This window comes from Bos mutus, chromosome 1, assembly GCF_027580195.1.
Source record: "Bos mutus isolate GX-2022 chromosome 1, NWIPB_WYAK_1.1, whole genome shotgun sequence".
Classification (NCBI taxonomy): domain Eukaryota; kingdom Metazoa; phylum Chordata; class Mammalia; order Artiodactyla; family Bovidae; genus Bos; species Bos mutus.
The window spans coordinates 65,043,179-65,060,513 of record NC_091617.1 but is presented as its reverse complement, the minus strand read 5'-3'; the positions used below and the strand labels follow the sequence as shown (position 1 = coordinate 65,060,513).

Genomic DNA, 17,335 nt, shown 5'->3' with positions numbered 1-17,335 from the left:
ATCCCATGGACAGAGGAGCCTGGAGGGCCACAGTCCATGAGGTCGCAAAGAGTCGGACACAACTGAGTGACTAACACTACTATTACTACTACTGAAATAGTAAACCATTGATTAAATATACCATAAACTAAGACAGAACAATTGCTTTTATAGAGCAGTTTGAATATCATCATTTTAAATTCTCTCTTCTTTACCAGTATATTGAGGTAATTTGTATACAGTAAAATTCACCTCTGAATTTTGAGTTCTATGAATTTTGAGAGATGCTTACAGTCGTATAATCTATGCTACAACTAAGATACAGAGTCATTCCCCCGTCATCTCAAAAGGCTCTTTTACGTCCCTTTGTAATCAACTCTGTCCCCAATCCCCAAAAAGAAGCCTTATTCACTTGACATTATCTTGTACATAGAAAATCATGTGAATTCTACAAAAGCAACTACTATAACAAATAACTAAGTTTAGCACAGGAAGTCAGTTATTTTTATATACTATCAATAAACAGTGAATGAAGTAAAAATAAAATCATTTACAGTAACATCAAAAACATGAAATACTTAGGATAAAATAATAGAGTATGTGCAAGACTTTATTGAGAACCCAAAAGCAATCCTTTGAGGTTTAAGAGAAATTGAGGAGTACTTAAGTAAATGTGAGGTTCACCATGTTACTTTACTAGAAGGCACCATATTGTTATGATGACAGTTCTCTGTAAATTTTTGTATAGATTCAGTGCATTCCCAGTCAAAATATCTTGACTTTGTATCGAATTTGACAAGCTGATTCTAAACTTACATGGAAATTCAGAGGGTCTGGAATAACTAAAATAGTTTTGGCAGGGAAAGGTACAGTGTTGAGTACTTACTCTCCTTGGTTTCAAAATTTATTGAAAACTACAGTAATCAAGAATAGGCCTAAGGGAAGTTTTAGGGAACAATGAAACACAAGAGTATCCAGAAATATGTCTATATGTGCACGGTGAATTGATTTTCAGCAGAGTTGCTGTGGTAATTCAATGGAGGAAAGATGGTCTGTCAACCAAGTGCTAGAACAGCTGGATACCAGTATGGAAAAAAGATGAACTTCTACTTTTATCTTATACTATATTCAAAAAGTAATTTGATATGAAACATTAACATGAAAGTAAAAACTAGAACTATCAATCTTCCAGAAGAAAAGGGAGAGGAGCTTTGTGGACATTGAGGTAGACACCAGTTTCTTAGGTAATGATAATACTGAATTAACGATAAAAAATAAATACTGATAAAAGGTACCATTAAGAAAATACAAGGCAGGTGATGGACTGAGAAGAAATATTTACAGTTCCTATTATCTAACAAAGGACTTGTGTCCAGAATATATAAAGAAATCTGACAACTCAACTAAGAAGGTAAATAATGCATAAAATAAAGTTTGAAAAAAAAATAAAGTTTGAAAGATTTGAACCTATACTTCACAAAAGAAAATATTTGAATAACTACATCAAGTGTTATCATCATTAGTCCTCAGGGAAAAGCAAATTAAAACCACAAAGAGATACCATTACAGAAACATTAGAATGCTAATATTTTTTTTAAATTGTGTCTCTTTTACATTGCTGACTGGTTGTAAAATGATGCAACCACTTTGGAAAACAGTAAGGCTCTTTCATTTGAAGTTAAACATACCTTTAACTATATGATTCTGCAGTTCTACTATTGGATGTTTTCCCAAGAAAAATGAAAACGTATGTCCTAGGAAAGACTTATATGTGAGTGTTATAGCAGTTTTATTTATAACAGCCAAAGACTGGAAATGTTAAACAACAAAAATCCAAGTGAATAAATTAAAATTTCCTCAGTTTTATTGAACTGTAATTGACACACAGCACTTTATAAAAGGTGTACAGCATAATCATTTGATTTAAATACATCCTGAAATGATTACCACATAGACTTAGTGAGCAACTGTCTTTTCATATTGATATGACATTAAAGAAATAGGAGAAAAGATTTTTTCCTTGTGGTGACAGTCTCAGTATTTGCTCTCTTAACAGTTTTCATATGTAACATTCTGCAGTATTAATTAGTTTTATTGTGTTGTACATTTCATTCCTAGTATTTATTTATAACTGGAAGTTTGCATCTTTTGACCACCTTCACCTGTTCCTTCTCCTGCTTCCCACCTCTTATAGCCACAAATCTAAATCTCTTTTTCTATGAGTTTGTTTTTGAAAAATAATTGACCTGCAAACTATGTTAGTTCCTGGTATACAGCAGTGATCTGATAGTTCTACACATTTTGAATGGTCACCATGATAATTCTAGTTGCCCATCTATCACCATGCAAAGATATTAAATAGTTATTGACTGTATTCAATAACTATTTAATTATTGAATTATTTAATTCAGTAACATTTCATACTTGTAACACGTGTCTTGAAACTGAAAGTTTGTGTCTCTTAATCTCCTACACCTGTTTCTCTCCTCCCCATTCTCCCCCCGCTGGTAACAACCTGTTTGTTCTCTGTATCTATTACTCCATTTCTCTTTATCAACTGAGTAAATTTAAAGATCAAATTGGTTTTATTCCATGATTCACGAATTGAGCAACATCCTATCTAGCAATAGAAAGGAACTGCACTGAGCTGTAAAAAAGTTTTTTAAAGGTAGAAATGGGGTAGGCAGTTGAAGGAAATTATTAGCAAAGAATGTAGTATTGTTTCAGGCAAGGTCCCCCTCCTAAGGGCCTATTGGACAGATAACTTCACTAAAGCTGACCATGTAATTCAGATTGAATGGTTAAAGATTTTACTCCTGGGGGTGTTGAGACTGAAGTCAGGTTAGGTATTATGTCTTGGTCTGCTGACATAGGATTTGGCCTAAGTGACTTCATTTTGGGCCTACTATCTCCATTTTAACAGGAACAAATTATCTGTCAGCAGGATTATGGATAAACAAATTTTGGCATGTCTCTGTAGTGGAATGCTACTTAGTAAGAGAAGGCAGAGATAAGTGAGAGAACATACAGTGAAATTCAATTTTTATGAAATTCAAGAACATGAAAAAGATAAGGTGTATTAAAGTAGGTTCATGAGTGTTTGAGGCTGATAATGGGGAGCTGGCTGTGAAGTTGATTAAAATGTTTTGTATCTTGTAGTGGTTTTTACAAAGGTATATACATTTATTAAAGTGCTTATTGTATATACCTCAGCATTGATTGCTTTTTAAAGTAGTTCTTGCAGTCTGAATATTTGAAGGCCTCCTGCAGGAGTCAGGTAAAAGAATTTGTAGAAGTGCAGTCTTTTAAATCTCATCCTTTTTGCTCTTTCAGCTATATCACAGTAATTCTTCTAGAGAAGAAGATGAGAGTCTGATTGCTTTCTGAAATTTCTGTAGTAGTGGTCAGATATCACCAACAGCCTCACTTGCTGGGTTTTCTCACCTTCCTGTCAGCCACAATCTGTGCCACCCACACAACAGAAGTCTTTAAAAGGGGTTTTAATTGGGAAGTATTAGTGTTTATTACTTAGGATGAGCAGAGCTGAGAGAAAGCAGAAAGAGCACATGAGAATTTAGATAGATTGGCATTCTCTATACCTGAATGTGTTTTAAAGAGTATAGAAATAGAATATTTCAGAAGAGAAGAACTTTTCTAGCTCAGTGAGCAAAGAGGAGATTGGCCTACCTGGAGCAAAGAATTTGAAGACCTAAAAATGGAAAAGGATGAATTCTGGCGTAGGGAATAGTCTTTTAATTTTAAGGAATAGTATATATTTCTAAGGAAATGTTATAACTCATGCATTAGTTTCAGTTAGGTCCTATTTGAATCATAGCATAGATGGTAACAAGGAGCTGTTGGAATGTATTAAGTCTGAAAAGTGAAAGTGTAAGTTGCTGGGTCGTGTTCAACTCTTTGCAACCCCATGGACTGTAGCCTGCCAGGCTCCTTTGTCCATGGAATTGTCCAGGCAAGAATACTGGAGTGGGTAGCCATTCCCTTCTCCAAGGGTTCTTCCCATCCCAGGAATTGAACTTGGGTTTCCTGCATTGCACTCAGATTCTTTACTGTGTGAGCCACCAGGGAAACCCAAGCCTGGAAATTGTAAAATCAGAGTGAAAGAGGAATAATGTGATCAAAGAACAGAACCCTGTGAAAGTAGCATGGAATAGTCTTAAGGTCCTATAATAAAACTGCCTAGGTTTTAGTACCTGCTCTGTCATTCTAGAGCTTAGTTTTGTATTTTTTGTTGGTGGTGGTGGTTAAAAAACAAAGAGATTAATGTCATTTCTAAAGTCCTTTTAGTGTCTAAGCTATATGAGATGATGAGTGTTAATTAAACCTATTGTGGTAATCATTTCACAGTCTATGTATACATGCCGTCTAAGCAAGCACTTTTTCAAATACATGTAAAGCAAGCTGTCATGCTGCACAATGGTGTATGTCAGTTAATTCTCAGTAGAACTGGAAGAAAAAGTGAATGAAGGTTTACATGCAAAATTTTGATGCTGTGATGTTAATGTTAATCATTGTCAAGTTTTGGTTTGTTTCACTGTATTGAAACTAGTGAGTGAGATAAAGGATGGATGTTGATTGTAATTATTTCTTTATTTTCTTTGTAGGGATTAGTCATTTCATGAGAGAGACCGTGAAGAACTGTAAAAGAGATGGATTTGTTCAGACCATTTTGGGAAGGCGTAGATATTTACCAGGAATCAAAGACAACAACCCTTATCATAAAGCTCATGTATGTTGAAATTTCTCTGGATTTTTAACTTAATATTTTAATGACATATACTTTTGCATCAAAGACTGAACCCTGCTAATGTCTCTTTTAGAGACTAGCATATGAATTGGATCTTCTGTTTCATTAAGGACTTCTGAAGTGACGGTATATGCCCGTATTTGCTGACCACTGTCTTTAGGAGACTGATGTAAATATGTTCACTTAATAATATTCCAATTTAAGGTGTTCTGTTTTAGTAAGGCAGTTATTTATTAGCTTTGGTAATAAGTTATATATACACTTAATTCTTACACTTGCTAATTGTTCTTTGTTTCAGATATCATATACTAATTTGTCATATCACACCAGATTGCCAGTGTCTTCAGAGATTAGCCAGTCATTGAATTGTGGAATTTTTTTGTTCAATCCTTTTGTTTATTTTATTTAAAAAATACTGGCTCATCAGAGGTTACTAGGATACCCAAAATATTTAAAAATGCTATTTTTAATATCATTTAAAAGATTTATTGATGATATTTACTCTAATTATGACCAAAATCTCTTTGTGAAATCATTGGGATCCATAAAAGTATTCCATGTATTTTAGCATTTAAGTTCCTGTTATAATCCAAAGCTTCCTGTTTTAACTGGTTGTATTTTGCCCTTACCCCATACTTTGATGTGTCATTGCCCACTACACATTGTATGTAATGAAAATATCCAACGGCCAAATTGCTAAACTTCTGTCTTGAGCTACACCCTCTCAGAGCAGTAATGCTCTTAGGAACTATGGAGGAATAATTGGGTTTTTGTTACTTTTTCACTCTCTCGCTTCCCGAATATCCACATACTAGACCTCAGGTATTTCCCAGACTTTTACCATATTTACAACTATACTCACTGTAGTTGATGCACTAGGGAAAGTAAGTCTTGAAATATATTGGAAGAGATAAAGCAAACACATATATGTATAGTCAATGATCTAGGCTCCTGGAGGAGGTAGGACTTGAACAGATACCTGAAGACTAAAGGTTAGATTGCTGGGCATGAGAAAAAAAGATGATCACAAATGAATAAAAGTTTGGGTAAGGGTTGGCTAAAAGCCAATCTGATAGAAGTGGAGAATTTGAGTTGTCACTTGGGCATAGATAATTTTCTGCTGGTCACATGAAAGCAGCTATTGGAACGCTTTTAAAGGCAGGCTATTACTTGAAATCGTTGGTCTTTTTGATTTTAGCCATTCTGGTATCTGAATCTTGGTACCTCATTGTGCTTTTAATTTGCTTTTTCCCTGATGACTAGTGATGTTGAACTTCATTTTTTATATGTTTATTGGCCACTTGGATAACTTTTTGTGAAGTATCTGTGCAAGTCTTTTTGTTTTTAAGTTGGCTGTCCTTTAATTGATTTATGAGAGTCCTTACATTTATAAGGGACTTCCCTGGTGGCTCAGAGGTTAAAGCATCTGCCCGCAATGCGGGAGACCTGGGTTCGATCCCTGGGTCAGGAAGATCCCCTGGAGAAGGAAATGGCAACCCACTCCAGTATTCTTGCCTGGAGAATCCCATGGACAGAGGAGCCTGGTGGACTACAGTCCACGGGGTCGCAGAGTCAGACGCGATTGAGTGACTTCACTACTTGCTGGTGGCTCAGAGGGTAATAAAGCGTCTGCCTGCAATGTGGGAGACCCTTGTTTGATCCCTGGGTCGGGAAGATCCCCTGGAGAAGGAAATGACAACCCACTCCAGTATTCTTGCCTGGAAAATCCCATGGACGGATGAGCCTGGTAGGCAACAGTCCATAGGATCGCAAAGACTCGGACGTGACTGAGTGACTTCGCTTTCACTTTCACTTTTACATTTATATTCCAGATATGAATCTTTTGCTTACATGGATTTATCGGTCTTTTGTATTATTGTAGTGCTTTCTATGATCTATTAAAGAAAGGTTTCTCTACCCCAATGTCAATTCTGTAGACGTTTTTGGTTCTGACTTTTAAATTTATATCTACAATCAACTAGGAATTGATTGTTATACATTTAGCGAAATTGAGGGTCAAGTTTTCTCCCTACCCCTACAGTTGTACAAGCTGTTATTGAAAAGACTGTTTCCTTCCCCACCTCACCCACCTCACTCACCTCACCCCTGCTCTGCAAAGTCACCTTTGCCAAAAATTAAATCTACAAATATGGATGTGTCGATTTCTGGACACATTGTTTTGGTATTTTGTATTTACTCATCCTCTAAGCAGTGCCATATTGTCTTCCCAGGTGGCACAGTGGTAAAGAATCTGCCTGCCAATGCAGGAGATGCAAGAAAAGTAGATTCAGTCCCTGGGTTGGGAAGATCTCCTAGAGTAGGAAATGGCAACCCATTCCACTCTTTTTGCGTGGGGAATCCCGTGGACAGAGGAGCCTGACAGGCTTCAGTCCGTGGGGTCACAGAGAGTTGGACACGACTGAGCAATTAAGCCTCCATACTGCCTTAGTTATACAGCTACTTTATAAGATGTTTTGATATATGGTAAAGTAGGTTTTCCAACTTGCTTTTTACCCTCTGCCTGCCCCCCCAAGAATATTTGCCTATTCTTGGATTTTCTGCATTTTCATATAAATTCTACGTAGAAGCAGCTTGTGAATTTCCATACAAAAACAAAACCCTGTTGGGATTTTTTAATTGCTGTTGCTTTGAGTTCATAGATGGGATTAAGAGATGTATTTATAAATTTGAGTTTTCCAGTTGATAAACATGTTATACATGCCCATTTACTTAGGTCTTTTAAAATTCTCTCAAAGTGATGTATAGTTTTGGGGAAGAAATCTTACAAGGTTTTTATTAAGTTTATAGCTAGATATTTGCAAAATTTAATACTCTTGTGAATGGTATCTTTAAAAATTCTTTTCCTTCCCTTTTTACATTTTTTAACCCTTTGCTGCTAGTATAGAAAGATAATTGTCTTTATTGTTTTTTTGTCTAGAAACCTTGCAAATATTACTTGTTAATTCCAAAATGTTATCTGTAGATACTTTCAGGTATTCTGTCTGCACAGTTATTACCTGCCCCTCCCCCAAATAGTTTTTTAACCACCTTTCCAAGTCTTATTCTTCTTTTAACTTTTGCTTGACTTACTAGGTAGTACAGTGTTGAATAGAATTAGTGATAGTGAACATCTTTGCCACTTTTCAGATCTCAGAGGGAAATTTTAAACGTTTTACCAGTAAGTAGAACTTCCCTTTAGGTTTTTAATAGTGCTGTGTCAGAAAAAGTTAGTTCTCTTATATATGTACTTGTAGGCCATAGAGTCTCCATCACAACTACTCAACTCTACTTTACTAATGCAGATGCAGTCATAGACACAGGCTTCCAGGAAAACTTCATTTACAGAAACAAGTGATAGGCCAGACTTGACCTGTAGGCTGTAACTGGCCCACCCTGGTCTGTTTCTTCTTTAAATGTAATCTGCCTTTTTTTCTCTAGGTTGCTTTCAATACAGTATTTTTCTTTCCTTGTGGTTTCCAGCAGGTATTCTGTGATGTACTTAAGTTTGCGTTTTTTTTTTTTCCTCACTTCATGTACCTTTGTGTCTGGATGTGTGTTAATTGATCCTTTTTGGTGTGCTTTAGGACTTCTTGAATCTGTACCTTGAGATCTTTTGTTGATTTTGGAAAATTCTTAGCCATTTCTTCTTCAATCATTGTTTCATTGAAATCTCTTCTCTCTTTCTGGAACTTGTAATACAAAATTTTAAAACTTGTCTTTAATTCCTCCTTTTCATATCCTCTGGTTGGTATTTTCCATGTTTATATTTCATCATGATTAATTATGGATATTTTCTTCTAGCTTATCTTTAAGTTGCCTAATTTGCAACTGTTGAGCTTTTAAGTTCGGAATGATCTAGAACTTTTCCAGCACCCCAGAAAGCCTTTTTATGCTCTTTCCAAGTCAGTACTATCTCCCCACTGCACACATACACCAAACTACAGAGAAAGCACAGTTTAAGTGCTTTAAGTTATATTATTTTAATATTTTTGGTGGTACAGTTTTTATTTTGCTCTTATGTGTATTTGATTCTGTGGTGAAATATTCAGTTTTGTATTTTCTTGATAGCATGATCATTTTATAGTCTAATAAGTCTGATAATCAGATCAGATCAGTCGCTCAGTCGTGTCTGACTCTTTGTGACCCCATGCATCGCAGCATGCCAGGCCTCCCTGTCCATCACCAACTCCCGGAGTTCACTGAGACTCACGTCCATCGAGTCAGTGATGCCATCCATCCATCTCATCCTCTGTTGTCCCCTTCTCCTCCTGCCCCCAGTCCCTCCCAGCATCAGTCTTTTCCAATGAATCAACTCTTTGCATGAGGTGGCCAAAGTACTGAAGTTTCAGCTTTAGCATCATTCCTTCCAAAAAAATCCCAGGGCTGATCTCCTTCAGAATGGACTGGCTGGATCTCCTTGCAGTCCAAGGGACTCTCAAGAGTCTTCTCCAACACCACAGTTCAAAAGCATCAATTCTTTGGCGCTCAGCCTTCTTCACAGTCCAACTCTCACATCCATACATGACCACAGGAAAAACCATAGCCTTGACTAGACGAAACTTTGTTGGCAAAGTAATGTCTCTGCTTTTGAATATGCTATCTAGGTTGGTCATAACTTTCCTTCCAAGGAGTAAGCGTCTTTTAATTTCATGGCTGCAATCACCATCTGTAGTGATTTTGGAGCCCAGAAAAATAAAGTCTGACACTGTTTTCACTGTTTCCCCATCTATTTCCCATGAAGTGATGGGACCAGATGCCATGATCTTCGTTTTCTGAATGTTGAGTTTTAAGCCAACTTTTTCACTCTCCACTTTCACTTTCATCAAGAGGCTTTTTAGTTCCTCTTCACTTTCTGCCATAAGGATGGTGTCATCTGCGTATCTGCGGTTATTGATATTTCTCCTGGCAATCTTGATTCCAGCTTGTGCTTCTTCCAGTCCAGCGTTTCTCATGATGTACTCTGCATATAAGTTAAATAAAGGGCAACAGTATACAGCCTTTACGTACTCCTTTATAGCATGTAGTTAATACATCTCATACTTGTGTTCCTGTAGTCTGTTCCTATTGACTTTTATTTTTCTTAGTTTTCTATAAAAACAATTGTATTGTCTCTTTACTGGGCTTCCTCCTACTTGTTCGGCTCTGAGCCCAAATGTTTGTTATCAATCCTCAAGACCATCAAGTTCTGCTTAGCTTTTTATCTCAGCTGCCTCTTCGGCAATCTGTTGATTTCCCTAGGAAAAAGGGTGACCTCCATAGCTAGGGTCACATCTTTGGTTTCATTTCTCTCCTAGTTTTTTAGGTTCTGTAATTCTTTACTTCCTTTTTCCTGTCTGATTGTTTCAAAGAGGCATTTTCTGACCACCTTTTCTGGTTATCATCAGTGGGAGGGTTGGTCCTAATGACATAATCTCCCATTACCAGAAAGCTATGTATTTTTAATGTATGTGAAAATGCACTAGTGATGAGAAGGGACTGAGACTGGGACACAAAGCTGAGACTGCCAAGTTTTCTTATTTTGGAATAGTCTCAGGGAAATACAGTATCATGAGAATGAGGTATATATTTTGGTTTTATTTGCTTACGTCACAGTACAAACTAAGCCCTGAATTTCAGTGACTTATAATAAGAGGCTTTATTTTTAATTCATGTTACAGTTTGGTTCTGGGTTGACTGTGGCTGTGTTCTGCATTTTCTTCATTCTAAAATTCAAAATGAAGAAGAGTCCCTATCTGGAATAAACCCTCTTTTTCTGATGGTGTTAGATAGCTCCCAAAACTCCTTACATGTGCTATATGTAAGTTTTGCTAACATTTTATTGGCCAAAACCAGTTAAGTCCGTGAGAGTGAAAAACACTTTGAATCACATGGCAATGGATGGAGGCTCCGGACTTCACAGAGAAAGGTAGCAAGTTATCACAATAATAACAATCCACTACACAAAGGCATATGGCTTTAAGAAAGGGAGTAATCAGTAGAACTTTGAAATTCAGTCCCTCTTAAAACAGTGACAGCCGAGTGTGTTTAGGATGGATTCATCAGCATTTGACAAAACAAGTTATTAATTTTTTTTAAGTCTATCTCTTTAACCAGTATTTAATATACTCGGAGTTGGGTGTAGCCCAGGTGACAGGGAACTAGAGAACACCTCTCAAGTTACATAGATGCCTTCAGTGAGTAGACCCTTCCCATCTTCTGAGCCTTTTGGGGACAACAGGAGTGGTAATCATAGACCAATGACACCTTGAATATTGACCTAGATCCCAGTTCTTGTAGCCCCACGATGATCACTTTTAGCAGCTATGGTTGCCTGCCAAGAAGCTCATGGCAGCAGTAGTTTCAGGGAAGTTCTAACTTAATACCTTGGGATTTAAGATCTGCATTTTCACCAGCAGCTAATGACTAGCTCCAGCAGCCCATAAAAAGCTCTGATTCATACCAGAGGGCTGCAGGCTTGCTGTGGCCAAACTCTATGTAGGACTAAGAGGCCACTGATGTGGGGGATTTTTGAAACATTCCAATTCTCATCACAAAGAGTGGTATTCCAATTATGTCTGTTTAGGATTAAGAGGAATTGTATTTTGAAGAATAGATTCTTTAAGGTGAAGTTTAGAACATTGATAAAATACTTTTAAAAATAATTTTGAACTTATAGATAGATTTTAAGTGTAATGTAGTTTTTACTTCCTGAGTGTTGAAACCTAAACTGAAGCAGTCTGACCTTCTTCTTCTGTTTAGTCTGTCCTCATGTGAATGACAGCCCAGAATCTAGGGCCCTGGATCATTCTAGTTATTAATCTTAGGATGAAGCTTATAGTTGATGTCCTGGGTTACATCTGTTCCAGATTTCCAGTCTCGTTGCACATGTGAGCACTAATCTGTGGACACTAAAAGCAGTTATGAAAGTATGTTGGTGTATCTGATGGAGTACCTGTTACTTGTTGTTTTTCATAGGCTGAGCGTCAGGCTATCAACACAAGAGTCCAAGGTTCGGCAGCTGATATTGTCAAAATAGCCACAGTTAATATTCAGAAGCAGTTAGAGACCTTCCACTCAACTTTCAAATCTCATGGTCATCGAGAGGGTTTGCTCCAAAGTGAAAGAACAGGTTTGTTCATAAATGTGGCCCCTGTTATAACATGGTAAGACTAGTTACATCAGAAAAGAAAAGGGAAGATTACTTAATTTCTCAACAGTTCTCAAACATTTTGGTCTCTTGATGTCTTTACACTCTTAGAATTATTAAGAATCTCAAGAAGTTTTTGTTTATGTTCATTATATCTACCAATATATACCATATTAGAAATTAAAACTGATAATTTAAAAATATTTATTAACATTTACAGATAATAATAAACCTACCATGTGTTAACATAAGTAACATAGTTTTTATGAAAATAATGACATTCATTTTTTTCACAACCAAAAAAATTGGTAATGAGTGGCTCTATTTTACTTTTCTGAAAATCTCTTTAGTGTCTGGCTTAAGAGAAGACAGATTCTGTTATATATTTTTGCATTCAATTTGTAGCAATATTTCCTGTTCTGTAACCTCTGGAATAGAAAACCCTCTGTAGAGTCTAGGATGATAAATGTCCCGGTTTGTGGGAGACCGATGGTTTCCCATGATGTGGGACTTCCAGTGCTGAAACCAGCATAATTGGTCACCTTACCTTACTGTATACTTATGAGAGAAGGAGATCATAAAAGGAAAATACTCCTTGGAGTTCCCTGGAAACACTTTTTTAATTTAAGGTGTGGTCTGTGGACCGAAGACGATCCCTGAGACCCTTTCAAAGCATCTGCAAAGTCAAATTATTCTCTTAATAACACTCAGAGGTTATTTTCCTTTTTTAGACTTCTTCTCTCAGGTGTGCAGTAAGGGTGACCAATTATCCTGGTTTTAGCACTGTAAGTCTCTACATAGAAACCTTAAAAAAATATGTGTATATATGTATGTATATTTATATATATATATATATATGTATGTATGTATGTATGTGTATATATAAAACAAAGTAGTGAAACTGTCCAGAAATAAACTATAAATTTATGGTCAATTGATATTCAAAAAAAGGAACATGTTTCCTGTTCATGATCTTCCTTGAACACATGTACACATTCACACTTTTGTATTTGTAGAAAGAGGATATATGGTCAAAACTTATTTGGGGCAATAACATTGTACTGTGTGCTTTGGAGAATTTAGGAGGAAAGTTATCAACCTATGTTTGAATTTTAAATCTGCTAAGGAATGGAAGATAGGATATGTGACTGAAATAGTTACATGACTTTTCACAGCAGAATGATGCAGTGTCCAAATGAAGGTATAGATAGTATCAAGCTTTAGAATGAGTGGAAGACAATGTGGAGATGTCATTAAGAATGACTTCATTGTGTAATGCTGAGTTAAAGTAGTAGGTCAGGGAGATCAAAGGAAGCTGAGCCTGAGGAAGCTGACCTCACAGGGAACAGGAGGACCATGGCATTCTGTGTCAGAAGCCGAAGAAAGCAAGGGAAATCAAAAAGGACAAAGGTAGAGTGATCAGAATGCAGAAAAACTAACTCATCCAGACAGCCAATGATGCAAGAAAAGTGGAGTCCAATGGGGCAGATCAGATTTAAGCAAAACTGGCAAACATGCACAGCCTTTGCAGCCCTGGTATGGAAGCAACTTGCCATGCATCATCTGCCTTAGCTGTCTTACCCTGTGAGAGCCACCTCTGAGAAAATTTGGGCTGCAGGTAGTGGGAGTTAAAGAGTTCTCTGAGGGAAGTACCAGATACTGAAGGAGATGGTTTCTGTGCTGTCCTGAAGAATAAGGAAATTTGGATGGCAGAAAGGAAGGACTGCTCTGAGAAATGGGCAAACGATGAAAGGGTGTTATTCCAAAAGTATTAATGTTGAAGCTTATTTTGGTGATCAGAGGGGCATAATCTAAACCACTTGGCCCACTAATTAGGAAATAGTGACTGAGTCTAGATTTTTAACCATTTTTGTATTCATGAGTTATTTTGAGAACCTGCTGAAAGTGTATAGATCGTCTCTACAGGAATTTGTATGTTCTCTGAAGTCCACAATTGGACACTGGGTTTAGAATTCCTAGTCTAGAGTGTGTGCTCCAATTAGGGACCAGTTTTACCATGATGACACTCTGGCCAGAAAAAGACATCATCAGGGAGTGTCAGTCAACTCCATTTATTGACATCTTTGTTAGAGTTCTCATTTCTGGGAGGAAGTCAGTGGAGATTTGAATTTACCTGATAGGCGGGCTAGGTGGCAACCAGCAAGTAGTTCTTTTCTTGATAGTTCCAAATTTTATGTGTTTTACTCTCTTAATTATAATTTCTCAAGATTTCTTAAATCTCTCTTTTAAAAAAACTTCCCCAAAGCCCAGTGACCTATTTACTGATCAGTTTTGCTGCTTTTTTCATGGATTAGGATTGTTGCCAAAGAAAAAACTGCAAGGGATGTTCTGCCCCGTCAGAGGAGGCTTCTTTATCCTTCAGCTTCATGATGAACTCTTATATGAAGTGGCAGAAGAAGACGTTGTTCAGGTATTTTTGCAGTGTTTGTATGCATTCTGTAGAGAGCTAAGATACTAGGTCAGGCTAAGATACATGAGATTTCTGGAACCATTCTTTAGCCCCAGGATGGCTATAGAAAAGTAGAAATCTTAAGGGCAGAGAAAGAGCTCAGAGTGCTCAGCTTTAAACCCATTTTAAAAGAAATTCATGATGCAGGAATATTTTTGTCTGTGAGAAGTTAGATGAGAATTTGGAGTCTTTCCCTGAGGTTTTCAAAGCTCTGAGCATTCTAGTAAACCTGGCAGAGCTCCAGTTCCTCAGTGCAGACTAGTGTGGGATGCTGGCTTTTTTCTGGCTTAGAGTGAAGAGCTCCTGTCGGCCTTATCACCTCAGTGGGTGGGCTGGCAAAGATTCTTTGCACAGAGTTTGTTAACCTCTTTTTCTTCCTTCTTTTTTTTTTTTTTCTTTTTTTAGTTTTGTTTTCTTTGTTAACCTCTTTTTTATTTTTTTGTAGGTAGCTCAGATTGTCAAGAATGAAATGGAAAGTGCCATAAAACTGTCTGTGAAACTGAGAGTGAAAGTGAGGATAGGTGCCAGCTGGGGGGAGCTGAAGGACTTTGACGTGTGATTGTAGGGAAGCCTGGTATAGGTAAAATCACAAGGAAAGAACAGAGATTGCCCTTTCACCTACTTTATGAAAATAGAAACCCCCTCAAGTCTTGATGAATTTAGGATAGTAATTTTATAGTGAGAGTTTCAAAATGTGTATCAGATTTTAATCCACTATAATGTAAAAAAACTACTCGAGGCAAAATATCGAGTTTAATGTTTATATTCACTTTCAAAAAGAGTATCTGTGAAATTGCCTTTTATAGTTTACTGTGGCTTTAAACAGTTTCAGAACACATGCTTGAAATTATGTACTTAGCACTTTGGGTCTAATCTGCCTGGTTGAGCATGAAGAAACATTTCTGCCTCAGGGGCATTTTCATCCCAACCAGGATTCAGACACTTGGAATACAGCAGGAGCTAGAGGCAGATAAGGATTTGGTTTAACATAAACCACCAGGGTTAGGTGATGTGTGTGATTTTCATCCAATATGAGTGTAAGACTACTGAAGTATTATTTTAAAACAGCATTGGCAAGTAAATTAAGAATTCTATAACGTGGTAAGACTTGATATGGATATAGTCTAGGTATGGATTTTCATGAATTGCCATTTCTTCTTCCTTTTCCTCTTGTAATTCATACAATGACTATATTTCTAATACTTAGGTATTATAAAACAAGCTACAAGCTACACCTCTCCAAGAAGTATTCTGATCTGTAAGATCGTATGTTTATATTGCATTATAAGATAACACTGCCAGAGAAGATAACGCTTCCTCTAATCAGTCCCTTACTGCCTCTTTCTCTGTGGCATGGTGAGAATACTCATGATAAAAGATTGTACTTTATAATCCCAGTCAGAGCTGAATAACCAACTTTTTTTTTCTGTTAATAAAATTAATTTATTTCAGACTTTATACCAGCAGTTCAGTTTTTAAAATTGTGTTTGATCTAAGCTTCAGAAGCTTGTGTATCTTATTTTATAATTGCTCACAATGTCTGTGTAACAGGAAGTGTTTATTATATTCTCAATCAGTTATTAAAGGGCTTTTTGATGTTTGTTAATCACAATTGTAAAAGACAGTTGCTTTATAAGCAAAATGTAATACACTATTAGTAGTTGGATATTAGTGCACATGATTGATCCTCAGACATTTTGATGCTTGGGGGAAGTGGGCAGAAGATGACAGAGGTAAGAGGAAAGTTACATCATTATTTCTTGAGTTTTTTCCATGTTTACCTGTACCATGTTTCTTAGAAAAGCTGTAGCGCTGTTGGTAGTCTAGTGGCCTTGAAAATCCAGCACAAGAGAAACCTCAGTCTATTTACGTGAGTGTTCTTCAAATATGAGTGGAGGTGTATGGGTCATGTCCACCTCATTTTCTGCAGTCATGGCTCTGCATTTGTGGTTTTCTTCATCCTTTTTGACCTATCAGCTGAACTTAAAAAACAGGCCCTCCTTGCTTTGTGAGATTCGGTTATCGAAAAATTCCAGTTTCCCTGGCTTACTTACGTAACACTAGTGTCCCTGCAACACAATTCAGATATCAGTTGACATGGTATATTAACTTAGTAATTGCATAAAGTTCAAACTTCACTAATAGCTCTTCCGTCCACAAATCACTATGTTAATTCTAAATGCCTTTGGGGTAGGTAGAATAATTCTTGTTCCCTCCCCAGATGTTGATATCCAAATTCCCAAAACCTGTGAACATATATCACATGGCAAAAGGACCATCACTTAATGTAATTAAGTTAGAGATCATGAGATGGGAAGATTATCTGGTTAATTTCAGTATGAACACAAAAGTCTTTTGGAGAGGAGGGCAGATGGTCAGAGTCAAAGGAGAAAATGTGACAGTGGAAACAGAGTGAGATTGATCATTGAAAATACTTCATTGCTGACTTTAAAGATGGAAGAAGGAGCTGTGAGCCAAGGAATGCAGACAGCCTCTAAAAACTGGAAAAGGCAATGGAATGTACAGCCTCCAGAAAGGACAGAGCCCTGCCAGCACCTTGATTTTAGCACAGTAAGATCATACTGGAGTTCTGACCTCCAGAACTGTAAGATAGTAGTTTGTGTTTTTGTTTGTTTTTTCGTTTTATTAAGATATAATTGACATGTAGCACTGTATAAGTTTGTGTACAGTATAATGACTTGACTTACACATATTGTGAATGATTTCTACAGTAAGTTTAGTTAGCATTCATCATCTCATTTAGGTACAAAAAGCGTTTTTTTCCTTGCAATGAGAACTTTTAGGCTTTACTTTCTTCAGTTCACTTCAGTTCAGTCACTCAGTCATGTCCGACTCTTTGCGACCCCATGAATCGCAGCATGCCAGGCCTCCCTGCCCATCACCAACTCCTGGAGTTTACCGAAACTCATGTTCATCGAGTCGGTGATGCCATCCAGCCCTCTCATCCTCTGTTGTCCCCTTCTCCCCCTGCCCC

General features: G+C 37.0%; 1 protein-coding gene across 2 annotated transcripts in view; it reads left to right on the top strand.

Annotated features, from left to right (window-relative positions):
* POLQ (DNA polymerase theta) overlaps nt 1–16,127 on the top strand; it is a 106,514-nt gene extending 90,387 nt beyond the window's left edge. Inside the window, exons 25-28 of one of the 2 annotated variants that reach the window (XM_070369999.1) lie at nt 4,602–4,726; nt 11,699–11,852; nt 14,186–14,301; nt 14,786–16,127. In XM_070369999.1, the coding sequence (XP_070226100.1) occupies nt 4,602–4,726; nt 11,699–11,852; nt 14,186–14,301; nt 14,786–14,899 (509 nt within the window). In that variant the 3' untranslated portion in view covers nt 14,900–16,127. The remainder of the gene's footprint in view (nt 1–4,601; nt 4,727–11,698; nt 11,853–14,185; nt 14,302–14,785) is intronic. The other variant, XM_005896082.3, reaches the window with a different exon arrangement.
* Nucleotides 16,128–17,335: the final 1,208 nt, after the last annotated feature.